Source organism: Pan troglodytes, chromosome 9 (genome assembly GCF_028858775.2).
Source record: "Pan troglodytes isolate AG18354 chromosome 9, NHGRI_mPanTro3-v2.0_pri, whole genome shotgun sequence".
NCBI lineage: Eukaryota > Metazoa > Chordata > Mammalia > Primates > Hominidae > Pan > Pan troglodytes.
Genome location: NC_072407.2, coordinates 66,911,440 through 66,939,361, shown reverse-complemented (window position 1 = coordinate 66,939,361; position 27,922 = coordinate 66,911,440). Strand labels below are relative to the sequence as shown.

Below are 27,922 nucleotides of genomic sequence, written 5' to 3'. Positions count from 1 at the left end.
AAGTGTGGGATGTGGAGTGGTGCAGTGAGTGCCAAGGCTGCTCATTTGAGCAGGTTGGGGGTGGCCAAGAGCAGCTGGGGGAGGGTGGGATACTTGAGGCTGGCAGAGGGAGCAGAGAAAGGACTGGATGTGGCCAGATTTCCCAGTGGAGGAGTGTGGGCCTCGGTGGCTGCCAGATGAGTCTGTGGGAGTGGAGGGCCACCCACGTTTCTCGCTTGGGCTGCTGGAGACTTCTCCCCATTACCTTGCAATGGGTGGCACCTGGGTTGTTGGTACCAGAAGGCTGGAGGTTGGGGCAGGTGCTTGCGGGGTTGGGGGAGATTATGTGGTCAGGAGGTGGGCAGTGAGCCCTGGATACATCCTGTGAATCTGGCCTGGGGGCCTCCCAGCTCCAGAAAAGACATTCAGGCTGAGGGTGGGCCACGACCTTGGAAGGGGTGTGGATAGAGCAGGACCATAGCATGGCCTGTGGAGCCTTGGGGCAGAGGCTCAGCTTCAAAAACCAAGGGCAGAGGGGTTTCTGGGGCACAGGCGCCCAGACCCAGAGGCTAAAGCCCAGTTGCCCTCCATGTCCCCCAAGTAGGCTAGAGCTGAGAGGGGTCATTCCCATGGGCCTGGGCCCAGGGACCTTCAGGGGAGCTGCCAGCTGCTGGGCCAGAAAGGCCTTCCTTTCCATAGCCCAGGGCCTGTGCTTTCTGGGTCAGATGCCTTCCTCTCTAGGAGGCCCCTCTGCTGAGTGCTGTTACTTCTTCCCCTGGGGCGATCTTGGCTCAAGGATGTACACTCCAATGCCTCCATTGCTTTGGGGGGCTCTGGGCATCTGGTGACTTCAACACACAGTACCCCCTGCCCTGCTTTACTGCTCTGAGCTCTAGGCGTTTATTGGTGGCTCCTGTGGCCAACACAGCACTGCTAGCCCAGGCCTGCTGGAAGTGGCTGTGATGAGCGGCCCCATAAAAGCTCTGGGACGGGGCTCTGGGGACAACGGTCTTTGAGGGTCCTGAAGAAAGGGCACTGAGTGGCACCACATGTGTTTACACACAGGTGCCCATGTTCACACACTCTGGGACAGGAATTCCTGGGTAACAGGAGGAGTCTCTGCTTTCCCTGCACCCTGCAGAGGGGTATCTGGGGCCAGATGGTCACCACGTAGGGACATGCAGTGCACACTGGATCCCACCTGGGCCATACTCTGCCCACCGAAGTTCTAGCCTCCCAGCCCTGTCTTGGAGTCTAGTCAGGGGCCTGGGTCTGATGCTGAATGGGTGCATTGGTGGTCTGAGCTCTTTTAGGCTGCATTAGGGCAGAGGGTGAGGAGGAGCTGAAGCAGGCGGGTCAGCTGGTTCCCAGTCAGGGATCTGTGAGGTCACTGACCACTGAGCCACCCTCTTGGGAAAAGGGCCAAGTAGAGGATGAAGGGTGGAGGAGGTCTAGAAGCCTGGGATAGAGAGGGGCTGGTAGCCATTCCAGCACCCAGCTTTAAAAGTAAGGCCAGGAGGGAGGGCAGAGTACACTCTGGAACCCCCAGAGGAAACTGCCAGAAGCCACAGCCTCTCCCCCAAGCCTGCATCGCACATGCTTACACGTCCACATTTGCACCAGTATGAAAGGTTTAACGATGGATCCTCATCATCCCAATGGGAGGCCAGGCAAGGACCAAAATGACTCCAGGGTCTCCCAGTCTCGTGTAGACCATGCCATGCCGCCCAGAGCCTCTCCCAGGCCCAAATGCAAGGAGGCTTTTCTCCAGCAGACGGCCAGGACTCCCTTGGCTCCAGTGTCAGAGGTGGGGGCAGCCTGGCTGGACACCCCATGGGGTTTTACCTCTCCCACCTTGCAGATCCTCATCCCTGGGTCTGGGATCATTTCTGCTCACCTTTTCACCCTTTTCCCTAACCTGGGCTCCTCCACAGACCCTGGCCCATACTTTCTCCCTTGTTTAGTGAGACCATCATCTACACGGTTATTTTAGCTGAGGTTGGCTTTTGAATGGGAGTGCCTTTAGCAGGGCATGCACCATCGGTAATGTACCCACTCATAGTTGTCTCAGCTGGCCCAACCCACATATTGTGTCCTGGGCCTGGCCCCTGAGGGGATCTGACTTTGCACAACCCGAGACGTGCAGGAAGAGAAGAGCACACACAGGCTCAGACCCACAGAGGCAGGGTCTGTATGCACATGTATAACCAGAGGCATGCACATATACAGCCCTACACATACATACATTTACATACCCACCAGCAAGCTCACATGGGCCCACTTCCACACACACACACATACACACACACACACGTTCAAACCTAGAGGAGCACACACTATTTGTACCTAGACCAACAGAGGCACACACATGCTTAGACTCCAAGAGACATGTGTGTGCTTATACCCCCCTGAAGTCCATAAACACAGATACACACCTGTTGAGACTCACAGAAGCATAAACTCATGCACACATGCACAGCCTAATGAAAGCACACGCATGCACTCAGAGCTACCAACTCTTGCATGTGTGTGCTTAGAGCTCCAGAAATAGCCGCAGAGGCACTCAGATGCACACGTGTGCACCTACTCAGCTCCCAGAGGTTCACACTTGTGTGTGTGTTCAGTTGCACCAAGGCACACATATTGTGTGTCTCACACCAAGGCACTTGGCTGTGTTCTGAGCTATGTGTGCATGCATGTTCAGACCCACTGAGGCACACCCACACACTCATATCTACTGACACCCATGCTGAATGTTCAGAATCACACACACATGCTCAGACCCAGAGACAGACTTGCATATTGCAGACACTCAGGACAGGACACACACATCTGTGTTCAGACCTGAGTGTGTGTGAATATGTGCTTAGGCTCAGTAAGTCATATACCTTGTGACACGCCCTCGGACTCACAGATTATACATCTGTGCTCAGCTCAGAGGCACACATATGTGCACAGATCCACCTGTGTAACACACACAGGTGCTCAGACCACAGAGTCCTACATGCATGTTCAGACATGCAGATGCTCACATGTGTTTCAGAACCGCAGAGACCTGTATGCATGTTCATATCAGGCAAGTAAGCAGTGTGCTTAGACCCACCACAGTGCACATGTGTGCCCACATGTACTCACAGAAATGCACATCTATGACCAGGCTCACAGAGGTACATGTGTGTATAAGTATACTCACCACAATGCACACATACATATCTGCAGAGGGGTGTACTCATGCACCAACATGTGTGTCCAACCCCCAGAGGCATGCCCACATGTACACAAAGGTGCACCTGGGTAAGACTCACAGGGGTTCAGATGTGCACATTCTCAGAGGCAGGCTGTGTGCTCAACCCCAGGGGTCTACATACACACACAATTTGTTCAGCTTCACAGACCTGCACCTCTCCCACCAAGCCCGCCCCTATAGAAGCTCATACTTCCATGCACAGTCAATGTGCTGAGTGCCACAGCAGTGTACACACACACACACACGCTCACCTGCTGAAACATGCATACTGGTTCACACTCACAGAAGAATACATATGTACACACATATGCATAGACATGCAAGTTCATGTGCTTAGACCTGTACAGAGGTATACACATACACACACACATGCACACACACACACACACACGCTTGGGCCTACATTAGCCCACACAGGTGCAGGTGCACTTCTGCGCTCCAAGGTACCCATGCAGTGGCACACAGAAGGGCACACACATATCCTCAGACTTGTAGGGCATGCACACATGTTCAGACACAGTACAAGGCATGCCTGTATGCCTGTGTGCTCCCACTCAGGTAAGTACACACAGTTGTTTAGACCCACAGGAGCACACACATACACACATGTGTATTCAGATTCACCCAGCCCCATGTATGCTCAGACCCACAGAAGCAGCCTCCTGCACTTACTCCATGCAAGCATCCCTCCTGAAGCATTGCCCTCATGCACACATGAATGAGACCCTCAGAGGCACATGCAGGCTTAACTCCACAGAGTCACAGACACATTTGCCGAGACCCGTAGAACCACAGTGTGTTCAGATTCCAAGAGGGTCTCAAGGTAGCACTAGTTGCTATAATAGACAACATCTATTGGTTTAACACATAGAAATGTATTTCTCATTCACGTAAGTTATAAACAAGTGTTCCTGATTGGTGGGCCACTCTTCTCCAAGTGATGACTCAAGGCTTGGACCCTCTCCATCTTGTGGCTGCACCGTCTTCAACAGGTGACTTCCTGAGTTGTGGTGGAAGGGGACCCGGCATGGAGTTGTGAAGTGGAAGATTTTTTGGGCCAGCCGTGGGAGAGGCGTGCAGGCTCCTGCCCACATTCTGTTGCCTGGAGCTCAGTCATGGGGCCCAGCCTAGCTTTAAGGAAGGCTGTGAGGTATGGCCTTGCTGTGCCCTGAGGAGGAAGCAGAAACAGGTCTGGGGCCCAACTAGTGAATTATTTGTCACCGGCTTGCCTGTGGTCATCAAGGATCCGTTTCACTCTTTCTCACCTCCAGGACACACCCACCCCTCCCCAAGGGAGACCACCCAAAGTCCCAACCAGTTAGGGCATTCATCTCAAAGCTCACGATGTCTGGGAGATGGTGGCCCACCGCATCCAGTCAAGACCTGGCTCCTCTGGAATGGGGACCCATATGTGATCTGGATACCCAGGAACTAAATGGATCATTTACCTCACTGCTCCCACAGCCCGATACACACCCAGCATACTGTGGTGTGGGGCAGAGATGACAACCGTAATACAACCTCCCATGCAAAAAAGGGAAAAATGGAAGACACACAGCAGCCTAGATTCACACAGGCCAATGTGTGCTGCTAGTGCTGAGGAAATCCAGCAGGCAGGCAGGCCAGGCTCTCTGCCCCTGCAGTGGGGGAAATTTCTTTATTAAACCCTGGGAGAGATTCTGCTCTCTGGGGGAGACTCCCCTCTCCTTTGTCTGGGGTCCCTGGCTGTCCCCTCTGGGAAGTTCCTCCCAGTCCTCCTTCTCCATGGCCATGTCTGAAGTGGGTGTTGGGAACAATGTCCTCCTTGGGGGTGCTGTAGCATGATAGCCCACCCCTGCTCATGCAGATTTGGGGCCCACGGGTGGTTTAAGGTTCAAAGTAACCCCACCTAGACACAGTTCTCAAGCCTCATTTATTTCCTTGTTGCTCTGCCCCCATGCCTCTTTCTCTTAATACAGTGGTGATTGTCTTGAGGACATTTGAAACAATAGGTGGGAGGTTGTGGGGGTGGGGGGCAACCCCTAAATCTGATCCTTGAGCAAGGCTGAGTGCTCTTATTCAGGTGAGAAGTTTTACTGCGCCATTGTCCTCAAAGCCTTTTTCACTTTTCTCTCTTACTGTTTGGAAGCAGTGGCCTCTTCTGACTCTTGTGGGATGCAGATTTCTGGGCTCTCTGTATTCTTTTCACTTCCGCTTGCAAACCAGCCAGTTCTTGCCTCCTCGTACTCCTTGCCTCCTTGGTCTCTTCCTTGTACTATGTTACTAAAAGTAGAAAGTAGAAGCCTCATGGTCAGTGGCCTTTCCCAGCCCTTTCCCTCAGTGCCCAGACTCCACAGGCAGTGCCTACCCTCCAGGTTCTCATGAGCAACGGTGTGCACCACATGCTTTGCCACTGCATTATGTGGGTTTTATCTTCCCAGCCTCCACGCCTTGGATTGTCACGAGTGCCTTCTCAGGTTTGTGTTATCGTGACATCCATTTCTGGTGCCAGTGTCTATATTAGTTAAAGTAACATTTGTTTCTGTAACAGATAAGCCCCGGATCTCCGTAGTTAATTCAAGAGAAGTTTCTCACTCAGGTGCACCCTACCTGGGTGTGCCTGATCAGCAGGTGGCTCTGCTGCCAAGGGTGCTTTAGGAATCCACACTCCTTCCATCTGTGGTGCCTCCATTTTCAACTTGTGGTTTCCAAGGTCACTGCAGGAGAAGGAGCATGGAAAGTGGCACCAGGAGGCTGCTGGGGCACTGGTACGGGCAGTGCCCACTACTCAGTCATACACCAGGCCTACTCACAGGGGATGTCAGGAAATGTAGTCTTGCTTCCCAGGAGAAGGGGAAAATGAGTTTGGTGAAGGACGCATTCCCTGGGGTGCACCGCTGGTGCTCAGATGCCTGTGGTGCACTCACATGTTCTGGGGCATGTTCACATATGGCCATGTGCACACGGAACTCAGACCCAGGCTCAGTGGCCGGCAGGCACATGCCAGAGCCAGAGGTCCACTCACTGACATGCACACGCTCATGCTCAGATCCATCTAGGTTCACATACATGCATGCACACATGTGCTTGGGGCACAGAAACACAGATCCTCAGTGTGTGTGTGTGCATGTGCATATGCCACAATGTACCGTTTTTTTCTTACCTTGAAATACCCTGGCCTCTGCCCTTGCAGTACTGGTGCTTGTGGGTGGCGAGGGGCACTGTCCTTCAGGGCACCATACACAGTGGCACAGGTTGCTCTCTGCTCACACAGGTGAGTAGGGGCTGATATCTGCCCAGGGCTCTGCTTGCCCAGCCATGTGTCTTGAGCACCAGAACAGGACCGTGTCCACTGAGAGGAGAGAATGGTTTTTCTAATATTGCATGAAGGTACTGTTTGTGAAATCATGCACCACAGGGTCATGTCCGCATAGAACTGTGTTTTCTAACCCCCATGAAATGCCCTGTAGGCTGGTGGCTTTCTTGCCCCTCACAGCCTGGGCAGGGCCTCCAGCTCACTGCTTAGTCTTGAATATGCTCAACCTCAATTCTAGACTCCCCTTTGGGGGTGGGCACACCTTGCTTGGGTGAGAATGGGGTTCTTGGGTAGTTCCAGTCAGGGGCCTTCTGTGCCCTAAGGGCAGAAGGGGGCTAACTTTGTTGGGCCAGCAGTCCCCAGAGGAAGGAGAGTTGGGGAGGAAGGGGAGATCAGGAATGGCTGGTGGTCCCCCTGGTCAGGGATGGCATTCTCTAGTAAGTGGGGCCCACATGCACTGAAATTCAGTTTTTCTTAGGATGCAGAGGAGTGTTGGGTGGGCGGGTGGCGTCTGTGCTAAGTGTGCACCTGTGAGTATTTTCCAAATGCTGCAGCTGCCTGAAGTTGGGGAGAGGCGGGAGGCTGCCTGGGGTCCTATCAGACTCCTCTGGCTCCTAGGAGCACCCCATTCCAGGATGCATCCTTAGTGTAGAGCTGGACCGTGAGTCATTGTGAGTCTGCACCCACAAAACCCAGCAGCACGGGCAGCGGTTGGGCTTTTGGCAGGGAGGAGTCTTTGAGGAGCCCGGTCCTCCCCTCCTCCAGGTCCTGCCAACTCCTCACCAGGACAGCCTCTTCTGATCCTTCCTGAACTGGTGTGTGATCCGGGAAAGCCCAGCACCCTAGGTTAGGTGACTTGATTGCCCCAGAGCCTAGGCCGGGTTGAGTGAGCCCAGGGAAGGAAGTCCTCATGTGTTCTCATGGGTTCTCCAGAGCCTTTTATCTTGTGGAGAGGAAGTGGGGTGTGGGACACTGGGAGGAAACGGAGAGGAAGCCATGTGGGAGACAGAGGCTACCATGAGAAGGGGGCACCGAGGGGGAGTCATGGCAGTGTGGGGGGGTGTGGGTGAGGGGAGGACACCTCAGGAGATCGTACAGTCAAAGCCTTGGGCAGAGAAGGGCCCAGGGAAGCCCCAGAGGAGCTGCAGATGCAGGGGACAGGGCTGGGACCCAGATATGGAGACCAGGAAGCAGCTGGGGTTGGAGGGGCAAGAGGTCAATGTGAGCAGGCCTGGGAGGAGTCTGGGGGCAGAGGAAGGCTGCAGAAGGGTGACCCGAGGAGCCTGTGTGTCCCAAGGGCTTAGCTAGGGAAAATGGTTGTAGGGGGCTTAGGCTGGGTAAGACTTGTTTGTGGTCCAAGGCCTGAAGCCCCCATGCCCTAGCCTGGCTGGGGGACAGCAGGTTGGTAGAGAGCCAAGCTCTGTGCCCTGATCAGCCTGTCAGCCCCTCTAGGGCAGGATGTGGCCTCAGCGAGGGCCTCCTGGTCTGGTCCTGTGCCCTGGGCCTGGCACTTTGCTGGGGCCCCAGCTATGACCAGCCAGCTTAGGCCAAGCCTTGACGCTGGGGTTTCCAGCAGCAGCTGGTGGCCCAGTCTAAGATGGAAGGTGGTGAGCTGGGGTGGGAGCTGGTTTGTAGAGAAAGGCTGCTGCCAAGGTAAGCTCTTCATAGTGCCTGCTGCCTAAGAGGGTGGAGGGGGTGGGGTGTTTAGAACTCAGCTGCTCTGGCCTGTGAGAGAGACGCCCACTCCCTTCCCTAGATACCTAGCCTGGCCTCGCTCAGAGGAAATGCCTGAGGAATATTACTCCCCTTCCCCTGGAAAAGCATAACGAGCCCCCATTCTGTGCCAGGCCCACTGCTGGAGGTTAGGGAGACAGATAGGACCCGGGCCGTTGGCCCTTCCCTGGCAGTGAGTACAAAGCCATGCCTCCAGGACAGAATTGGGATATGGTGTCAGAGGCACTCAAGGCAGGGAGCATCCTCTGCCTGGAAGAGGAGGTGTTTGGCCAGACTCTGAGATGTCAGCAGGGAAGGGTGTTCTGAATAGAAGGCAAAGGTCAGGTAGAGGGCTGGTGGTATGGACCAGCAGGAAGGACCCCAGAGGCACTCAGGGTTCATGCAGGGAGGGGAACCCTGCCATGATTGGGCCCAGGTTACGACCGCTCGAGAGGCTGCCAACCCTCCTGAGAGCTGACAGCTGAGTTCGCCCCTTACCTGGAGACCAGGGTGCTGGCTTTCCTTGTCTGGATCCCAGGTGGGTACAGGAAGACATATTTGTTCATCCAAAGGCTAGAGGTCCCACAAGAGCCAAGCCTTGGCCTCATCCTGGGCCTGGAGCCTAATACCCCAGTTTTATAGATGAGGAAACTGAGGCCCAGAGACTGGAAGAAACTTGCCCACAGTCACACAGGAACTCAGTGACAGAACAGGTGTTCTGTCATCCAAGTTAGCATCCAAGCCAAGAGTCAAGCAGCCCCAACAGATTCCTGGAGGCATTGGGAGGATGACTTAGGTTTTCTTGGGCTCCTCATGAGATCTAGCCCTTCCCCGGCCTCACTCACCTTGCCGGGCACCTACACCTGGTGATCTTGGGAAGTCCTGCCCACCCAGGCCTCAGCATTCTTATCCATAACGAGCTGGGATCAGATAGTCCCAGCTCCACAAAACATGCTACTTTGCTCTTAGCTCAAAGTTTTTCACTTGACTGAGCCTTCGGAGGGCCAGGAGCCCTGGGGTTTCAAAATCTAGGGTGTAGGTGAGCCCCTGGCCAGGGGAGATTGGAGTCGGGTGGGAAGAGCAGCCTGGGGAGCTCAGCAAGCCTTCAAGTTCAATGGAAAGGTCTTGGCCACAGGCTGGCTGGCGTGGCCAAGGACAGCTCTGCAACATTGCTGGAGCTTGTGATCTGAAGGTTGGCAACAGTGTTTGAACTCAGGGCAGAGGCAGGGGGCTGTGGGTGGGTGGGGAGCAGGAGAAGAGCGCCAAGATGTGAAGGTGGAATGTGGCTGGCCTGGCTGCAGTGGGGCTGCAGTGGGGCAGGCGGGACCTGGCAGTGGAGGCCCTGGGGTGCTTTACCACCAAGAGGCTGAGGGGCTTCTGGGCATGATCTATGAAGACCACACCCTGCAGAGACCAGCGAGAGGCACTCAGATGTGGGCAGGGCTTAGGCTGTGCTGAAGAGAGAGCCAGAGAGGAAACCTCCAACCCTCGTCAGGCCCAGAGGTGCCCCTGCAAGAGGAGCAAGTCCTCCCACCAGCCACCTAGAGCTGAGCCCCAGCTCCCTTCTACCCCAAACCAGGAGGTTGCACAATTTTGGTTTGAGAGGAGGCCCAGGAGGCTGATGGGAGTCACAGTTGTTGACCCAGTGGCTGATGGGAATTGTGGTCTACACTCCTCCAAGGACTGATGGGAGTTATAGTTCTCACCTTTTGGGGGCTGATGGGAATTGCAGTTTCTGCCCAAGGGACTCCAGTTATCAGACCTAGAGATGGGGAGACCCATTCTCCCCTCACAAAGCCCTCCTCACTCATTCCCATGGGCCCTATTTAGCAGGTGCTTCCCTCCCAGATGGCTGTGTATGTATTTTCTTTTCTTTTTTTGCTTTCTTCTTCTTTCCGTTGTTTTGTTATTGTTTTAACTATAGTAAGAGGGCCAGAGGCAGTCAAGCCCTGGCCAGGTCCTGGCGGCCCATGGGGGTTCCGGGGAGGGGGAGGGGGGAAGTCAGTGGGGGTCAGAGGTGGAGGGTGAAGAATGAGAAAGTTGGGGAGTTAGGCTTAGCTCAGGAACCATGTGTCCCTGCCCACTCCCCTCACTCCTTCCTTGCCCCTCCCTACCTCCCTGCCTCTACATGGCTTCTCCCCACCCCTCCCAGAGTCCTACGGGACAGGACCCTGCTCCAATGGTATCCAACTCCTCCCTGCCCACTCTTCCTCATGGGCCACCTCACCTCCCACTTGCGATGTCTTGCCTCCCGTGGCCACCCTGCAATTAGCTTTCCAAGCCCCCTCCCATGGCCGTCCCCTCCCAAGACCTCTCACCCATGTAGCAATCCCTACATGGCTGCCTGTCATGTCCCTACTCTCTAAGCCCTCCTGCCCACTGTTCGTCCCTCCCCGACATGCTGACACCAAGTGGTGGAAACCACCCCTCAGCCCCAGCCTGCCCTGTGCAGAGTTCAGCTTTGTGTTGAATGAGGGGGAGAGGGACAAGTGAGGGCGGAGAGAGAGTTCAGGAGGAGGCAGGATGCGCAGGGAGCAGAGAGTGAGGGAGGGAGATACCGAACAGATAGACAGAAAACGTTGTACGGAAAAGTTGTTTTTTCTTATTTTTTTCCGGGAGAACCCGCTTACACAGCTCTGTTTGTAATTTTTTTCTTCATGCTAAAATCACACGGCCTATTTGTTGATGTAAGTTGCCTGAATTCCGTGGTATGCTATCTTCTTTTTTAAAAACAAAAGCAAAAAAAAAAAAAAAAAAAAAAAAAAAAAAAAAAAAAAAAAGCAAAAAAAGAGAAAAATCTAGAAAAAAAACCCTAAAAGATATTGTTGTTAGGTTTGTTTAAATGCTGCTGTTGTATCTGTTTTTAAAGCCTTAAACCAGTAGAGTTTTTTTTTCTGTTTCTTTTCAATTTCCTTTCCTTTCTGTTCCTTTTGATTTCTTAAGACAAACAAAAGACCAAAACCCAGAGAGTCACAGAGCCCGTGCGTGGGGTGCCCAGGGCATCTGAGCCGCTGCCCGCTTAAAGCGCAGTGCTCGGCCGGCTGGCGGGCGGGCCCAGCCCGCTCTAGTCTCCGCCAAAGCCAATTGGAACCGATTTGGGTGTGTGAGGCTGTTGTTTCTCTCTCTGTGCCGGCCGCCTGCGCCCTGGCCCTCGCTGACGCCCTCTCTTTTCTCTTCTCTCTCTTGTTCTAGGAGGAGAGTTAATATTGCCCATTATCACGGAGGACTCCTTAGACCCCCCTCCCGTGGCCACCCGATCCCCCTTCGTGCCCCCGCCCCCTACCTTCTATCCCTTCCTCACGGGAGTGGGCGCCACCCAAGACACGCTGCCCCCGCCCGCCGCGCGCCGCCCGCCCTCTGGGGGCCCGTGCCAGGCCGAGCGGGACGACAGCGACTGCGAGGAGCCCATCGAGGCCTCGGGCTTCGCCTCCGGGGAGGTCTTTGACTCCAGCCTCCCCCCCACGGACGACGAGGACTTTTACACCACCTTTCCCCTGGTCACGGACCGCACCACCCTCCTGTCACCCCGCAAACCCGCTCCCCGGCCCAACCTCAGGACAGATGGGGCCACGGGCGCCCCTGGGGTGCTGTTTGCCCCCTCCGCCCCGGCCCCCAACCTGCCGGCGGGCAAAATGAACCACCGAGACCCGCTTCAGCCCTTGCTGGAGAACCCGCCCTTGGGGCCCGGGGCCCCCACGTCCTTTGAGCCGCGGAGGCCCCCTCCCCTGCGCCCCGGCGTGACCTCAGCCCCCGGCTTCCCCCATCTGCCCACAGCCAACCCCACAGGGCCTGGGGAGCGGGGCCCGCCGGGCGCAGTGGAGGTGATCCGGGAGTCCAGCAGCACCACGGGCATGGTGGTGGGCATTGTGGCGGCGGCGGCGCTCTGCATCCTCATCCTCCTCTACGCCATGTATAAGTACCGCAATCGTGATGAGGGCTCCTACCAGGTGGACCAGAGCCGGAACTACATCAGTAACTCGGCCCAGAGCAATGGGGCGGTGGTGAAAGAGAAGGCCCCGGCTGCCCCCAAGACGCCCAGCAAGGCCAAGAAGAACAAAGACAAGGAGTATTACGTCTGAGCCCCCGGCACTGCGCCCCACTGCCAGCTGCCCCTCCTGGGAGGGCCCGGGAGGAGGGTGCCACCCTCTCCCTGCCAGGGGCCTGGGGACCCTCTCCCTGGCTGCCTCAGGCTTCTCTTACGAAGAGGAAACGCAAAAAAAGAAAAGGAAAAACCCCGTGCTCGCCCCCTTCCTCCTGCCGTCCACTGCGCGGCCTCGTCAGTCCCGGGGCTGACTGTCCCTCTCAGCTCTGCGCCTGCCAGGCAGGGCACGTGCTCACAGCCCTGGGTTGATTTATTTTTTTAAGGGGGTAGTTTTATTTTGGTGGGGTTGGGTGGGAAGGAAGGCTGGGGGTTTTGTAAAGTGTCCACTGCTCGTCCTGTTAATTTTCCTCAATTTTTCTTCTTCTTCCTTCTGTCCCTCCTGCCTTCCTTCTCTTCCCAAGCCCTCCAATCCCCATCCCAGGCTTGCTGTGTCTCACTGTCCCCACCCTCCTTCCCTACTTCTTTTTTTGTGTGTCTGGTTTCTCCCTTCCTTTCCTCCCTTTGGGTTTCCAGAGTCGGTGGGAGAAGGGCGGGAGGGTGGGCCCGAGTGGCCCAGTGGGTGGGTGGGGTGGGGTGGGGCAAGTGCCCCAACTCCCCTCACCAGGAGAGGCACCTGCGTGGTGCCGCCCAGGGAAGGGGCTCAGGCCTGACTGAAGGCCTGTTCTGTGTGTGCCGCCGGGCGATGTGCATTGATGGGGAAGCTGATGGAGGAGCAGGGGTGGGGGGTGGGAGGGAGGGGAAAGGCAAATGCAGATATATATTACAGACAAATACTCTAGATTCCACGAGCAGCAGCCTGTGGCACCCGCTGGGCGCGGGCAGCAGGGAAGAGGGAGCAAGGCATTGTCCACAGACTGCTGGGGTCACTTCTTTGCCCACGGGCTCCCTGCTCCCCCAGTTTTTTTTCTCTCTTTGTTAACAAATGTGTCTGAGTCTTGGAAAACACCCCAACCCCGGAAATGTGTGGGAAAAAGAAAACAAAAACTTTCCAAATTCCAACGGTCCTGTGCAGTTTTTTTTGGGGTGGGTGCTGTTAGATCCTGGCTTTTGGCTGGGGTCTGGGCCCACATGGGGGCCCACAAGAGCTGGTAAGTTGCTCCCGAACTTTTGGGTTGAGTGTGGCTTTGGGTTCCTGGGATAATTTGTCTTTGTCTCACAGTGTCCTGTATCCCTGCTGGGCTGAGGAACGGGCGGGAAACATGGCTGGTCTCTGGCCGGTTCACAGACCTTAGCTTCTCAGAAAGGCAGACAGATCCCTGGAGACCTTGTGTTGCCCCCTGATGGCTACTGGATCCACACCTCGGGGCATGTGTGCCCGGGCACAGACCTGGGTGCGGGACAGATGCTGCCTCATCCTTCAGCAGCCCTTGGAGGGAGGAGGTCATTCCTGGGCTTGGAGACCTTCAGTGGCTGCTCCCAGGTCTCGAGGTGAATGAGTGACTGAGTCCCAGTGGTCTCCTGCTCTGCCTGACTCTAGAGTCTGTGCTCCTTCCCCTTCCTCTCTAGGGATTTGGACCCTGGTACCCTACCTTCCCCCAAGTCCACTCTGGTTGACTGGGCAGCTGCTGGGACTGAAGGTGGAACCAGGGCCGGCCACCTCGTCCACCGTTGTTTACTCCTCTGTGGAGACCCTAACAGGTCCATGGTCCAGACATGCTAAGAGATGGATCTGTATTTGTTAAGCCTCTCAGTCGCAAGGGACAGATAACCACGTGTACAGCATTGTCAGGAGAGGAGAGCGAGGAGGGTTGCTGACCTCAAGGATGGCAGTGGTGGGGCGTTGCACCACCTGGCTCATGAGACATGACTCAGCCATGCTGTGTCACTCAGGGTCCCCCCCCTCAATCGGCTTCTCAGCCCTCCCCTCTGCCAGGCTTCCTCACACCCTTGGCTTGCCATCCCCTCCACTGCCCGATTCTGCATCTTGATTTTCTGTCTGCAGGGGGCTCTGGCTGTTGGCCAGCTCATCCTCGAGGCATTTTGCAGTTCAAAAGCCTGGTCCATCTTTAGGCCTGGCTGCCTCCATGCCTGCAGGAGCCCCACCCTTCAGCTGGGGAACATCCCTTAGTGGGAGTGGCAGGTCCTGACCTGAGCAGCCTCCAGCTATCTCCAGAGGCCAAGGTCAGCCTCATCTCCTTCTCTTCCTTCTCTCCATCCCTGAAGGAGGCTTTTGTCTTGGGACCCTCCCCACCATGGTGCCTCTCAGAACCTCTTGAGATTCCTTCTGCAAAATCCTAACAAGGGTGAGAGAGCAGAGCCCCAGGTGTGGATTTCTATGGACTCAGCCTCTCCTTGCCCTTCTGATCCAGCTCCTGAGGGGTGAGGCTCCGGCCCTGCTTGTCCCCCAACTGCTCAGTCTTGGAGCCACGGTCAGCATCGAGGTCAGCTCTAAGCACCTGTGGAAGTCTGGGAGAGGCCCTGGTTTGGGGCATTCTTGCTAGGATGTCCTCCTGTTCCTGGGCTGGTGATTGGAACCCTGCCGCTACTCTCTCTGACCAAGGGACGGAGACAGCTTGGATTCCCCTCCTCCCATCACAACTAGCCAAAGAAACAAAGACAGGCAGGCAGGGGCTCCTTGGTGTTAGGAAGGGAAGGAATATCCTTACTCCAGAAATTTCTAGAATGACCCTAAACAGGATAGGGGACAGTATATCGGGGTAGGGAGGCAGGAAGCGGGGCAGTCCAGGAGTTGGAAGGATGGACCCCAGTCCTGCTGGTTGCCATATGACTGTGGGACTTGGTCTTTCTCTCAGCATAAGGCAGCTCAGGGTTCCCGTCATTCAAGGGCTTGGTTATAAGAGGACAGATCCTACCCTCAGCCATTGACTCAGTTTACCCATCTGTAAGAGATGGTCACCTGATTCTCAGTTTATCATCTTGTGCCTCTGATGTTGGACTTAGCATCTGGGACTGAGCTGAGCTCCTCAGGGTCTGGCTGGCCTGGCAGTGACCCCAGCAGTGTCCCAGGCAGGCCCAGTGTCCAGGGCCTGACGGTGGCTGAGGTTCCAGGCATCCTGGCTCCTTGGCGGGTGGTCCTCACAGGGATTTGTGAGGAGATTTCACCTCAGGGTTCTCAAGGACAGGGATTTGGGGAAGAAGTTCACAGACTTGCCCTCATCAAGCAAGCCCCCTGGAGAGGGAACACCAGCCCAGCCAGTGCCCAGCTCTTCCGGATAGAACCCCCCTCTTGAAGGCAGATTTGGAGCCCATGGGGCTTGGTGCTACCTCTTCCCACACATCCTCCTGGGTGAGCTATGGGCTTGGCTGGAGGCGGGAGAATGGATAAAGTGAGTCCTGAGCCACTTTCCTCATCCCTGCTGCCTGAGGCCTCCACCGCCATGGGGATGACACTGATGGGGTAGTGATGGGTTCTTCTTTCCCTTGGCTCCTCCATAGCGGGGTGCCCCCACAGGCTCTGAGGTTGAAGCCTCCGTGGTGGGCATCAGAACAGAGTGTGTCCCAAGCATAGGCTTGCCATTCGGGTGGGCTCGAGGCTGCTGCTGAGGGGGTCCCTTCTCCCTTTGCCAACACCCACTTGGCCACAGCAAGGCTGCTCACTCGCCAGAGGGACAGGGTCCTGGGCCCTCCCAGCTTCCAGGGCCTCTTGAGTTAATCCAGGAGTGACTTATGTTGGAAGCAAACAGGGCTTGGGTCCTGGAAGGTCGTGACTATCTGGAAGGACCAGGAGCAAGGCCACTCAGGATGTGGGCAGAGGGGTAGTCCAGACCCCCTTGGTGAGCTGGAGGGATATCCCAGAAGACAGGAGGGCCCATCTCCCACCAGCCCTGGGTTCTGCCTTCTAGAAACTTCTGGATACCCTCAGGTCCCAAGAATGCTGTTCAAGGGTTAGAAAGGCCGCTGGGCCTCAGCTGGGCAGTAGATAGACAAAAGACAAAAAGTCCAGGGCAGCCTGAGATGACCTTGTATTCAGGCATTTTCACAAACAGGATCCCTGCCCAGGGTTCTTTACTGAGGGGTGGCCCTAGGTAGATGGCCAGAGGACATGGCCCCCCAGAGGCCCAGGGGCTGCAGCTGACAAGACCAGGCCAAGCAGTGACCCCCTTCCTGTGGGGGCAAAGAGCTGCTTTCTGTTTTCCCATCCCATATGTGTGCATGTGCATGTGGGCACACGTGTGCACACACGGCTAATGTGTGTGTAGGGGTGGTAGGGCACTGCCCTCGGCCAAGGTGCCTGGAAGCAGCAAGGCAGGCACAGGTGGACCCAGAGACCATCTGAGCATGGCCCCAGGGTGGCTCAGGTGACTGGGCTGGCTGGCTGGGACCCGGCTGGGCAGCAAATGGCTTCTACCTGCACCCAGACCTCTGTGTGCGCTGCACTGCGTTTTCCCGCGAGCCATGCCTGTGGACACTGTGGGCCCCTGGCCTTGCCGCTGCCAGGAGAGTTACTGGACACCCAGATGGTGAGGCTGGGTTGGGAGAGGCTGGGGCTGTTGTGGCCAGAGTGGGGCTCTGGAGGCCTACTGATGGGTTTGAATCCTGATACTGCCCCCACCTAGCTGAGTGTCATGGGCAATCAGGTTCTTCAAGCCTCAGTTTTTTCATCTGTAAAATGGGGCAATGTTTGCCCTACAGGATTCAGGAAAAAGTGAAGTGAGATGATGCTTTGAGGTGTCCAGCACAGCACCGGGCCCACAACAGGCGCTGGAAACAGCAGCCACTCTGGCCTGGCACCTGGGGCAGGAAAGCTGGCCTGGGAAAGGCCCACCCCAGCAAGGAGCCCCCAGCACTTTCCTCCTTCCCCCGACCCAGGAGGACCCTGGGGGCTCATCACTTGAGTCAGTGAGGGGCAGCCATTCATTTGTTTCTTTATTCAATCCCTCGCACCAATGCCTCTCTGGCCCAGCGCTGTGTGGGGAGCTGGGACATGGGGTCATGGGACTGCCCCAACCCTCTGGGAACTCATAGGCTGGCAGGGTGGGAGGAGGCAGGCTTGTGGCTGTAACTGTGGGTAGGAGTTTCACGGGCATCTCAGGCTGGCCCTGGACCCCTGGAAGGGGAGCTGGGTCATGGGGTCATGGGACTGCCCCAACCCTCTGGGAACTCATAGGCTGGCAGGGTGGGAGGAGGCAGGCTTGTGGCTGTAACTGTGGGTAGGAGTTTCACGGGCATCTCAGGCTGGCCCTGGACCCCTGGAAGGGGGGCTGGGTTTGGGGTTTTAAGTGGAGTCGGTCAGGGATGAGGGTGGGAAGGGGACAGCAGGCAGAGGATGTGGCGGGCAGGTGGCTGAGGCCTGGAGGGACATGGGGAGGGGCCAGGGGCCAGGCTTACAGGGCTTCTGGGTAAAGCTGTGGAGCTGAGACTCTACTGCTTGTGCGGAGCTAGGAGAGGTCTTGACCATGGATGGTGGTTAGCTCTGAGCTCTGGGCAGGTGGACGGGTGTGGGGGGACAAGTGGCAGTGCGGAGGCAAGCAGAGGGTTGGCAAGGCCAGCTCGTTCCCCTGGGCCTGACCCCTCTGCTCTCCGAAGCCACGAGGGCAGGGCAGGGTGATGGTGCACTGGGTCGCCTCCTGCCAATCAAACTGTCCTTTTCCCCTTCAGTATTGAAGGGGGCCCCTTGGACTGTGAGAGAGGCAGGGCTCACCTGGAGGGGCAGCCCTGGGGGAGAGTGGGGACCTCAGAGGGCAGCCTCTGGGCCTCTGGAAATGGAGGTCTTTGCTTTCCTCCTGCCTTCTCCAGAGAACAGAAGTCTCTTCCTCTGACCATCCCATCGCAGGTTCCCCAGGAGGCTAAAACTGTGTGGATTTTAGGACAGAGTTCCCCAGCGTGCCATGTGTCGCCTTCTTTACTGCCCTGTTCAGGAAGCACACGGGGGTGTGTCTTGGGGTGTGGAGTGGCCCCTGACCCTTGACCTGTGTCCATCCCAAGGACTCCAGGGAATGCCACCACCCTGCTCTCGGGGGCCCAGAACTGAGCTCCCGAGCATGTGATGGGTTGGGGGTATGTGTGAAGTGACTGCCCTGCCAGCCATCAGGGCTTTAGAGGTAGAATCTGGGGCCTGTGAGGGCCCCCAATGGCTGGATCTCCCTCTCACAAAGGACTATCCATTCTTCTCCCTTTGGCCTCTCTCGGGGTGAACCTGGGGGAGCTTGGCCATTTGTGCCTTGAATGGTGGAGTGAAAGGCAGAGGACAAAGCCCTAGGTCAAAGCACTGCCAGCCGGAGACTGAGCCCTGGGTTGCCACTCTCCCAGAGATGTACTGTGTGACTCTGGGCCAATCCTATCTGTCTGGGCCTCTGCTTCCGCCTCTGTCAAGTGATGGGGATGGGTGAGCAGGCTGCCCTGTGCTAGGGTTCTCTGGTGGGAGGGAGGGGTGGTCCCGAGGCTGGGTCCACTCACTGGTTCTGCACATCTTGGATGGTGTCGGGCAGCGGCAAGCTCTGGGTCTCGGGCAGAAGCAGTGCGGCCAGGCCACTCAGCACTGGCACCGTCCCATACACCAGCAAGGGCAGCCAGGGGCCATGGACACCCAGCAGCCGGACCAGAGGCCCCAGGATGGCTCCTCCACGGGCTGCCATCTGGCCCAAGCCCACTGCCGTCATCCTGCCAATGCAGATGCACCTATAAGCGCCTGGTCTGTGTGCCCACAGCCTTGATCCTGCATGCCAGGCCAGGCCCGCTTGGCCCAGGGAGACCCAAGGGGTCAGGCTGGGCTTGGGACGCACCTGAGCAGCCCCAGGACCACACAAGAGGGAGATGCATGACATGAACATCTAGGTCTGGGAGAAGCCAGTCCTGCCTGGGGGTGCCCCGCAGCTCAGCCCAGGGCTCCCCTCTCCTGGAGCCCAGGCCCAGCCTCACCTGAGCACAGTGGGGAAGAGCTCGCTGCTGTAGATGGTGATGCAGGTGAAGGCAGCCCCCACCCCGCCCAGCCCCAGCACGGCCAGGGCTGAGCGCAGAGCCCCCATTTCTGTGGGTAGAGATGGGATTAGTGAGCTTGGTGGGGGGCCCAAGATCAGATGAGGGCTCCCTTCAGCCCAGGGGGCTTGTCCCTGACTTGCAGGCCTCTTTGCAAATGTTTGGGAGTCATCTCCATCTGGGTATCCTGTCCTGAGTGGCCTCATGGCCACACCCACAATCTGCTCCACGCTCAGACACCCAGAGCCAGCCCCGAGGAGTCCTCCTCGACCCCCGTTTCCCTCCCCCTGCAATCCATCACTCAGTTCTCATTTTAACTCCACACTTTTCCCTGGTGCCACCCGTGCCACTCCTTCACCGCTCTTGCTGGCTCAGCGCAGACACTGCCGTCTGTCCCTAGACGGCTCCGGCAGCCTCCTTCCTACCAGGGTACCTGCTCTAGTCCAGCACCTCCAAGGAGGGGTGCTGTTCCCAGCCCGAGACCCCCCCAAGGTAGGGAAGTCTCTGGTGTACAGCTTTGCCCCCTCACCGTGGGGCACCAGCGTGTTGGCCAGAATGCAGAGCCCCGCCAGCAACAGGGATGCGGCCAGCGTGGGGCGGCGGCCCAGGCGGCTCAGCAGCAGCAGGGCGCCCATCTTGGCTGGGATGTCCACGACACCAATGAACATTTGGAGCAGGAAGATGTTGCTGCCCAGGGCCTGCAGGTCCAGGGCCAGGCCGAAGAAGGTGAAGCCAAAGGCGAACCTGGGGCAGGGGTCAGGGAAGTCAGGGTGGGGGTGGTGGGTGGGGGGGGTGGTGGGCAGGGTGGGAACAATGGGCGGTGGGGGCTCAGGGTGGGGGCGTGCTGCTCTTAGCTCAGTGTTCTGGCCCTTCAGCTGCCAGCTCTGTGGGGCGGGGCCAGTCTCTAGACTATGTTTATCAGGTCCCCTTGCCAGCATGGCTTCCCTTTGGGTTTGGCTGATGGGAGGTGCTGGCAAGAGGTTGGAGGAGGGGAGAAGCAGGGGATTTCTGCCTCCCTCTCTGCTTGGGGGCTTTGTCTGGGAGTGACTATGTCCCTTCCGTGGCTCCAGCTGCCACTGAACAGTCCTTCCCTCCTTGGCCTTGGCGGTTTTGGTCTTTGCTGGTTGGCCATGGGTCCTGGGCTCTGATAAGCCCTCTCCGCCCTCCCTGGCCCCACACCAGGCAGGGGTGCTTGCGGCCCATGCTGTTGCCTGGATCACCCCTTCGTCATACCTGGCTCCCAGCCCTCCCAGGAGCTTTGTTAGGGATCCTACCTACTGCATCTCTTCTATCTGCCTTGCCCCTTATTAAGGCCCCCTCAGTGAGCCCACCCGGCCTGGGTTGTCTCCTGTCGGGAGTGACTGACAGAGGGGAAGGTGTCGGTGTTGCAGGCCAGTGGGACCAAGCGGAGCCAGCAGAGGCCGGGGCCGTGTGCCAGCGAGAGCCCCGATTCCAGGTTCCCCTGTGGAGGTGGGGTTGGGGGAAGGGCATCTACCAGCACAACGTGGAGATACAGGTCCGGAAGCGCAGTCCGGGCATGCGGAGCAGGGTGCCCAGGCTGGCAGGAGGCTGGCCCATGCTCAGCTCCTCCCGCATGGCTGAAAGCAAGACCTGTGGAGGCGGGGGTGGGTGCTGTTGGCACTGGGGGTGCCAGGCACCTCCTCCTCTCTGAGACCTTCTTCCCAGGGAGCTGAGGTCCTTGGTGGGTCTCCCAGGGTGCCCTATGCAGGGGCAGGGAGAGGGTCTGAGGGTCCGGGTTTGAGGAGGACCCAGCCTTACCTCAGGGGTCAGGGTGTCCTGCACCGCCCCCTTTCCGTTGATGGCAGCCACCCTCCACAGCTCCCGCAGGCCCCAATCCAGCCTGCCCGTGGTGAGGAGCCATCGTGCCGACTCTGCCAGCCACCTTAAGTGGAGGGGGTGTGGGAGGGGTCATTGCCTGTGGCCCCCAGTGCCTGGCCTGTGCCAGCCTCAGACTGCTACCCTGTACCCACTGCTCCAGGCCCAAGGCTTAGGGCGGCTGAGGACCCCGAAGGGCGTTGTGGCAGCCAAGCCCTCTTGGGCACCCTCCTTCCCCAGCAGGAGACCCCTTCTGCTTCCTTTCTCCCTCCTAGGGATTGTGGTTGGGATGCTGTTCTCATCCTGGGGCTGGCTGCTGGGATGGAGGGAGGGATGACTCTGTGGAACCCTTCCTGCCTCCCTCCAGACCCCACAGCCCTTCCCCTGCCTCACTAGGAACCTGGCCTGGTTGCAGTCAGGGCCCCTAGGGCTACAGGACCACTGGATCCTGGCCACTGCCAGGACCTTGGCCATCTCCAAGGCGACTGGGGTCCACCCCTGTCCTGGCACCTCCCATACCACATGGCCTTCCTGTCCACCCCATGGCTGCATCTTCCTCCTGCAAACAGCTTCACAGCCACCCCGGGGCTCAGGCTGGGAGCAGGGTCCCCAACAGCACCAGCGCCCTCTGGCCACACCCTGTCAGCTGATTCCCACACCTCCAGGACCCCTCGCACCTGAGTCTCTGCTATCTCGGCCTCATGAGCCCAGCATCTCCCCTCCTTGTGGCAGGACCCAGCCCCTCACACTGACCTGTCTCCCACTACCCTCAGTGTCAAACCGAGCTTATGCCACACCGTCCCGCCCCGCCTGCTGAGCGCCTGCCATGCCCACCACGCTACACGGGGCCTGCCTCTAGGCCTTGGCTCCTGCAAGTCCTTCAGCCAGACGTGTTGTCCCCTATGAGCAGCCAGGGTGGGGCCACCTGCCCTAGACCCACCGGGGCCCTGAGCTCCTTAGGGATTTGCAGAACAGAGGGGAGAAGTGGAGATTCCAGGTGCATATTAGAGGTAGAGCTGATGAAGCCTGGTGACCCAGTGGACTTGGTGGGGGGATGGTGAGGGAGAGAGAGGAGTCATGGCCACTGTGACTCTGGTGAGTTCAGGGGCTGATCCCCACGCTGGGGAAGACTTGGGGAGGAGAGGTCTAAGGAGATGTGTGTGGGGATGAGACACCTATAATGGAACCGTCACGCGGGCAGTTGGAGGTGCAAGGCTGGAGGTCAGTGGGGGAGGCAGGACCAAGTGGAGATTTGGGGTCTGCAGTATTTGGAGGGAGCTGGGGCTGCAGGCAGGGGTGAGGCTGCCTGAGGGAGAGAGTGTGGACTGTGCCCGCCACATAGCAGGTACCACAAGTGATGGTGGCCAGATCATTGTGGGTGACCCTGGGAAGGGCAGTTTGGGCGGAGAAGAGGGAGAAAGCTGACTGGAATGTGTTGTAAGTGACTGGGAGGGAGAAAGCGGGGTCCCATTCTCAGATGTCCATACCCCAGGTTGTTCGTCAAGCCCTAAGCACAGTTTGTGAGGCCACGATGTGTGGGATTCCCTATGAGCTCCACGTGGGCAGAGACCACATATCTGCTCATAGCTGGTGTCAGCCAGCGCCTGGCACATGGTAGGTGCTCAGTAGTTATTTGTTGAATGAATGAAGTAATGAATGAATGAATGGGCACTTCTTCAGCCCTGTGGGAGCACATCTACCAAGGAAAGGGGGGTGCAGCTCTGTGGCCCTGCATCAGCATGAGAACCAGGAGGGGTACCTTGGAATTTTTATCACTGACTTTTACCTTCCACTCTCTACCCTCTTGGTGTTGGGAGTCAAGCTGCCATCCCAGAAGGCTCTTGTCGGACACGATTGCCTCCTTGTGGAGCCACTGTATGAGATGTAATTTTCTCCTGCTCTGAGGAGTGGCTGCAAATTGTTACTCCACTCCAAGCTGTTGGGTGGGAGAGATTTGTGGACTCAGCCTTCTTCCTAGTGTGGGTGCAGGCACCTGCTCACCACTGGGCCTCTGCTGTGCTCCTTTCTACAGTGGTCCCAATGACCAAACAACTACTAAGTGCAGGGCCTGTGTATGAATGATCCAGGCTCAGCCCTGCCCTCAAATGGCCTCCGTCCATCCATCTATCCATTCATCCATCCAGTTCATCCAATTAATCCACCTATCCGTCCATTCAACCATCCATCCAACCATCCATCCATCCATTTCATCCATCCATCCATCCATCCATCCATCCATCCATCCACCCATCCATCCATCCATTCAACCATCCATTCAACCATCCATTCAGCCATCCATCCATCCATCCATCCATCCATTCCATCCATCCATCCATTCCATCCATCCATCCATTCCATCCATCCATCCATCCATGCATCCATCCATTCAACTATCCATTCGACCATCCATCCATCCATCCATTCCATCTATTCCAACTATCCATCAATCCATCCATCCATCCCATCCATCCATCAATTCCATTCATCCATCCATTCCTTCCATCCATCCATTCAACCATCAAACCATCCATCCATCCATCCATCCATTCCATCTATTCCAACCATCCATCCATTCCATCCATCCATCCATCCATCCATCCATCCATCCATCTTTTCCAACCATCCATCCATTCATCTATTCCAACCATCCATCCATCCATTCCATCCATTCAACTATCCATCCATCCATCCATCCATCCATTCAACCATCCATCCATCCATCTATTCCAATCATCTATCCATCCATCCATCCATCCATCTATTCCAACCATCCATCCATCCATCTATTCCAACCATCCCTCCATCCATCCATCTATTCCAACCATCCATCCATCCATCTATTACAACCATCCATCCATCCATCCATCCATCTATTACAACCATCCATCCATCCATCTATTCCAACCATCCATCCTTTCATTCCATCCATTCAACCATCCATCCATCCATCCATCCGTCCATTCCATCTATCCATCCATCCATCCAACCATCCATTTAACCATCCATCCTTCCATTCCATCCATCCATCCATTCCAACCATCCATCCGTCCATCCATTCCATCCATCCATCCATCCATCCATTCATTCCAACCATCCATCCATCCATTCCATCCATCCATCCATCCATCCATCCATCCATCTATTCCAAACATCCATCCATTCCATCCATCCATCCATCCATCCACCCATCCATCCATCCATCTATTCCAACCATCCATCCATCCATCCATTCAACCATCCATTCAACAATCCATCCATCCATTCCATCCATCCATCCATTCCATCCATCCATCCATTCCAACCATCCATCCATCCATTCCATCTGTCCATCCATCCGTCCGTCCATCCACCCATCCATTCATCCATCCATCCATTTATTCCAACTATCCATCCATCCATCCGTCCATCCATCCATCCATCCATCCAACCGTCCGTCCGTCCGTCCGTCCGTCCATCCATCCATCCATCCATCCATCCATCCATCCATCCGTCCGTCCATCCATCCATTCCAACCATCCATCCATCTATCCATCCATTCAACCATCCATTCAATTCATCTATACAATCCAATCCATCTATCCACCAACTCACCCATCCACTCATCCAATCCACACATCTGTCAACCCATTTATTTATCTGTCTCTATCTATCTACCTACCTACCTACCTACCTACCTATCTATCTATTTCTACTTACCTAACAATTCATCCATTCAACAAATATTTATTTAGCACCTACTATGTGCCAGGTGTTCGGCAAGGGCCAAGCCTGATTTGTTTCAGGGCAGTGCTGACATTTCCTAACCTCCCACACATGCCGGCCCTCTGTGGGGACTGTGGACTCCCCTCTGATGAGTGGATCCTGGTCCCTGTCTTCCAGCAGACAGACACAAGCATTGATTCTGTCAGCCCATGAAGCAGACTGCGGCTGTGCGCTGTGTGTGCGGGCATGTGTTGTATCTTTCCACTCGCTCCCCTAGCCTAGCTCAGTGCTGCCATGCCTGGCACACACAGAGGAGGGGCTCAGAAGATGGGCCTGGCAGCATAGATGCCAAGGCAGGCAGGGACTGGAGAGGGGAATAGGCCAAGAGATGAGGAGGAGGGAGGAAAAGAGAAGAATAAGTAGGAGAAGGAGAACTTGAGAGGAGCAGGGGAGGCGCCCTGGGGACCCAAGCCCTGGTTGAAGTGGGTGTCTTGGGTTTGTGGGTGGTACACTCTGCCACGCTCCTGGCTTTCCTCCAGCCCATGCACCCCTGGCCTCTAGCACTCCCCAGCCCCCAGGGAAAGGAGAGTCTCCCATTCCCCCGGGTGGAGAGTGGGCAGGATCTCCTCTGAGGAGGGGAGTGGGGCACAGCACCCACCAGGAGTACAAAAAGCAGAGGAAGAAGGGGACCGAGACCACCAGCTGCAGCAGTGTCCAGTCCCGCACACCGTAGGCCACTGCGGCCGTCAGGCCATGGCCGAAGCTGAAGCCCAGAGAGTTCAAGGTCATCACCAAGGGTCGGGCCCGTGCCGCCGTCCACTCCATCACTGCAAGGAGACCGAGTGGTTCAGCCCTGGAGCCTGCATGGAGCCCCCCTGCATGGCGCCAGGTCAGAGACCTACGGAGAGTGCCCGTGTTCATCATGACGCCTGCCACGGCAAAGGCCAACAGGAAGCGGAACAGGCAGTACACGGGGAAGGCAGGGGCGAAGGCAGCTGCCGTACCCATCACAGCCATCTGAAGGTAGCTCCAGGTTAGCACCAGCCTGCGCCCAAACCTGCGGCACAAACCAGGAAGAGGCAGGGTCTGTGGCTTGCCACGGCACAGGCCACGGGGCTCTGGAACACCGAGAGCCCACCCTATGCTTGCCCGCTGAGCTGAGGCGGACACTGAAGCGGCACCTGGGTGAAACCTACATTCTCCACCTACGGAACACTCCGGAGCACAAGGAGAGTCCCGAGGCCAGAGCCAAAGGGAATGGGCTCCAGTCACCGGGAGCACTCAGGTTGCTGCTGAAGGAAGGCGCATGGCCAAGCCAGTTTTAGCAGTGAATGTTTGCTGGGGAGCAGAAATCCTCTACAACCCCCAGAGTAAAGTTGGTGAACTCGAGGTTCAGAGAAGGTTCCAGACCTCCCTACCTGGCACGGCTGCAGGGTGGCTGGTCCGAGACCCACACCGAGCAAATAGGGCACTTTCTAGACTTGGTTTTGTGAGGCTGGTTTGGGGCCAGTCGGCCAGGGTCCTAGGAGAGCAGGGGTCGTGAGGGGAACTGGGACCTGCCTGGACTGGGGGTACTCACCTGTCTGAGGCAGGGCCGCACGCAGCAGCTCCCACCAGAATCCCAGCCAGGTAGATGGACTGGGCCATGGGCTTCAGAGCATGAGAGTCACACACGAGGTTCCACTGATGGGAGAGGAGGAGGCTGAGCTCAGGAGGTTGGGAGAGCCCCAGCAGAGAGGCAGAGGAACCGCATGGGAGGGCCCCCAGGGAGCTGGGTGCGGTGGGTGGTCTGGTGACCTCTAGGGTTTTAGAGCAAGACCCTGTGGAACAGTGAGGGCACCCACAGGCATAGTTTGGCCTTTTGAGGAGTATATCCTGCCACCCTCTGCCTGAACTCTTCCATGGCTCCCTATTGCCCAATGGGTCTCTAGCCACATCTGCCCCTCTCTCCTGTCTCTCCACTTGGAAGCAGCCACCCAAGCTGACGCCCTCACCCCTCTCCCAGAGGTTGCTTCCCTCCTGTTCTTTATAAAGAGGTTCTTCCCACTTGTTGGGACGAGCCGCCCCTCTCTGCTTGCCTGGCTTTGCCTGGCACCCCATCTGGGAGGCAGCCTGGGGTAATCCCTTACTCTGTGTGCTTTGGTCTCGGGGAATCCAGTGAATTGTCACTGAGTCCCCCTGCTGCTGAGTTGCCTGGAGTCACGGCTGACAGGTCAGCAGGGCCAGGACAGGGTGAGGCCGGTGAGTGTCCAGGTGCCAGCATTTAGAGGTGCCCGCCCAGGTGCCCCCCGCACCTCCAAGAGCCTGGGCTGGCCCCATTTGTAGACTGATCCCTGCCGCCCACTTCCCTGTGTGTGGCTGATGAGGGGCTGAGAGGCTCGAGAGTGAGCGGGGCCTGGGGAGGTGGGTCCCTCCCAGGACTGGACCTTTGAGTCTGACCCACCGTGATCCATGACTGACCTCCAAGGTGGCGGGACTCGAGTGGCTCTGGGGGAGGCCCTACCTTGGCCACGATTGTGGAGGTGAAGATGCTGCGGTCATAGACCCAGCCATCCACACACGGCTCCGTGTCAGCCTCGCTCCAGCTGGTGGCCGTGGCATTGGGGTCCAAGAGCTGCCACTGTGGCTGGCGGAAGCGGCGGCACTGGTGGGGCCTCTGGTTGGGGCCCGGCGGGATGGAAATAGCCAGAAGGGACTCAGGACTCAAGCTCCCTAGGATGCCGGCCTGAGCCGTGCTGTTGTCCAGGAGGGGTGCCCAGCAGCGGTGGCTAGGCACGGCGGCCGAGAAGTTCTCCAGCATGCTCTGGGTACACAGCCACGTGATGGAGACCATCAGAGCCATCGTCTGGAGAACCTGGAACCTGCCCAGGCCACCCACGAGGTCCAGGAGTTCAGAAAATGCCATGGAACCTACTCAAGGGGCCCAGAAGAGGGGCCCACTTCACAAAGGCTGGCCTAGGGCAAAGAGGCCAGGGCAACGGGCCTGTTTCCCCCACGGTGGTGCCCACAGTGGCTTCTCCAGCCCAGCGGCTAGGAGCATGTCAGTGGCTGCTGGCTTCACAGACTCGGGGCCGGAGGCTCAGGCTCTCTGGTCATCTGCCTGCTGGTGTCACTTGGGGTGGCTCCAACTGGGCCCTGAGGCCGCGTGAGGTGATTCCGAGACCTCCAGCTT

General features: G+C 57.2%; 2 protein-coding genes across 41 annotated transcripts in view; one reads left to right on the top strand and one right to left on the bottom strand.

Moving 5' to 3' along the window:
* The window catches only part of NRXN2 (neurexin 2), a 116,050-nt gene extending 102,715 nt beyond the window's left edge, over window positions 1-13,335 (top strand). For 20 of the 33 annotated variants that reach the window (XM_003313110.5, XM_001165542.6, XM_054662423.2 and 17 more), the window contains one exon: window positions 11,427-13,335. In XM_003313110.5, coding sequence (XP_003313158.1) covers window positions 11,427-12,313 — 887 coding nt within the window. In that variant the 3' untranslated portion in view covers window positions 12,314-13,335. The remainder of the gene's footprint in view (window positions 1-11,426) is intronic. The other 13 variants (XM_054662426.2, XM_009423410.4, XM_054662428.2 and 10 more) reach the window with 2 other exon arrangements.
* Window positions 13,336-17,833: 4,498 nt separating this feature from the next.
* On the bottom strand, window positions 17,834-27,742 carry SLC22A12 (solute carrier family 22 member 12). 8 transcript variants are annotated; one of them, XM_016921170.4, is made up of 10 exons: window positions 27,254-27,742; window positions 26,330-26,433; window positions 25,653-25,807; window positions 25,409-25,577; window positions 20,992-21,115; window positions 20,708-20,823; window positions 19,742-19,956; window positions 19,156-19,264; window positions 18,694-18,897; window positions 17,995-18,147 (listed from the first exon to the last, which is right to left on the bottom strand). In XM_016921170.4, the coding sequence occupies exons 1-10, from the start codon at window positions 27,653-27,655 to the stop codon at window positions 18,084-18,086; spliced, it is 1,662 nt and encodes a 553-aa protein (XP_016776659.1). In that variant the 5' UTR covers window positions 27,656-27,742; the 3' UTR covers window positions 17,995-18,083. The 8 variants fall into 8 exon arrangements, with proteins under 8 accessions (XP_054518412.2, XP_054518413.2, XP_054518409.2 ...); XM_016921171.4 differs by having other exon boundaries at window positions 25,755-25,807; XM_054662437.2 differs by lacking the exon at window positions 20,708-20,823 and having other exon boundaries at window positions 17,834-18,147.
* Window positions 27,743-27,922: the final 180 nt, after the last annotated feature.

Bases quoted from the DNA above. Each gene is read 5' to 3' on its own strand.
- SLC22A12 (XM_054662434.2), bottom strand. From the start codon at position 27,655: ATGGCATTTTCTGAACTCCTGGACCTCGTGGGTGGCCTGGGCAGGTTC. The intron at 26,434-27,253 runs GTAGGGCCTCCC...CTCTCCCATCAG, and splicing joins CCTCCACAATCGTGGCCAAG to TGGAACCTCGTGTGTGACTC. The intron at 18,148-18,693 runs GTGAGTGGACCC...CTTCCTGAACAG, and splicing joins ATCCAAGATGTGCAGAACCA to GGCAGTAAAGAAGGCGACAC.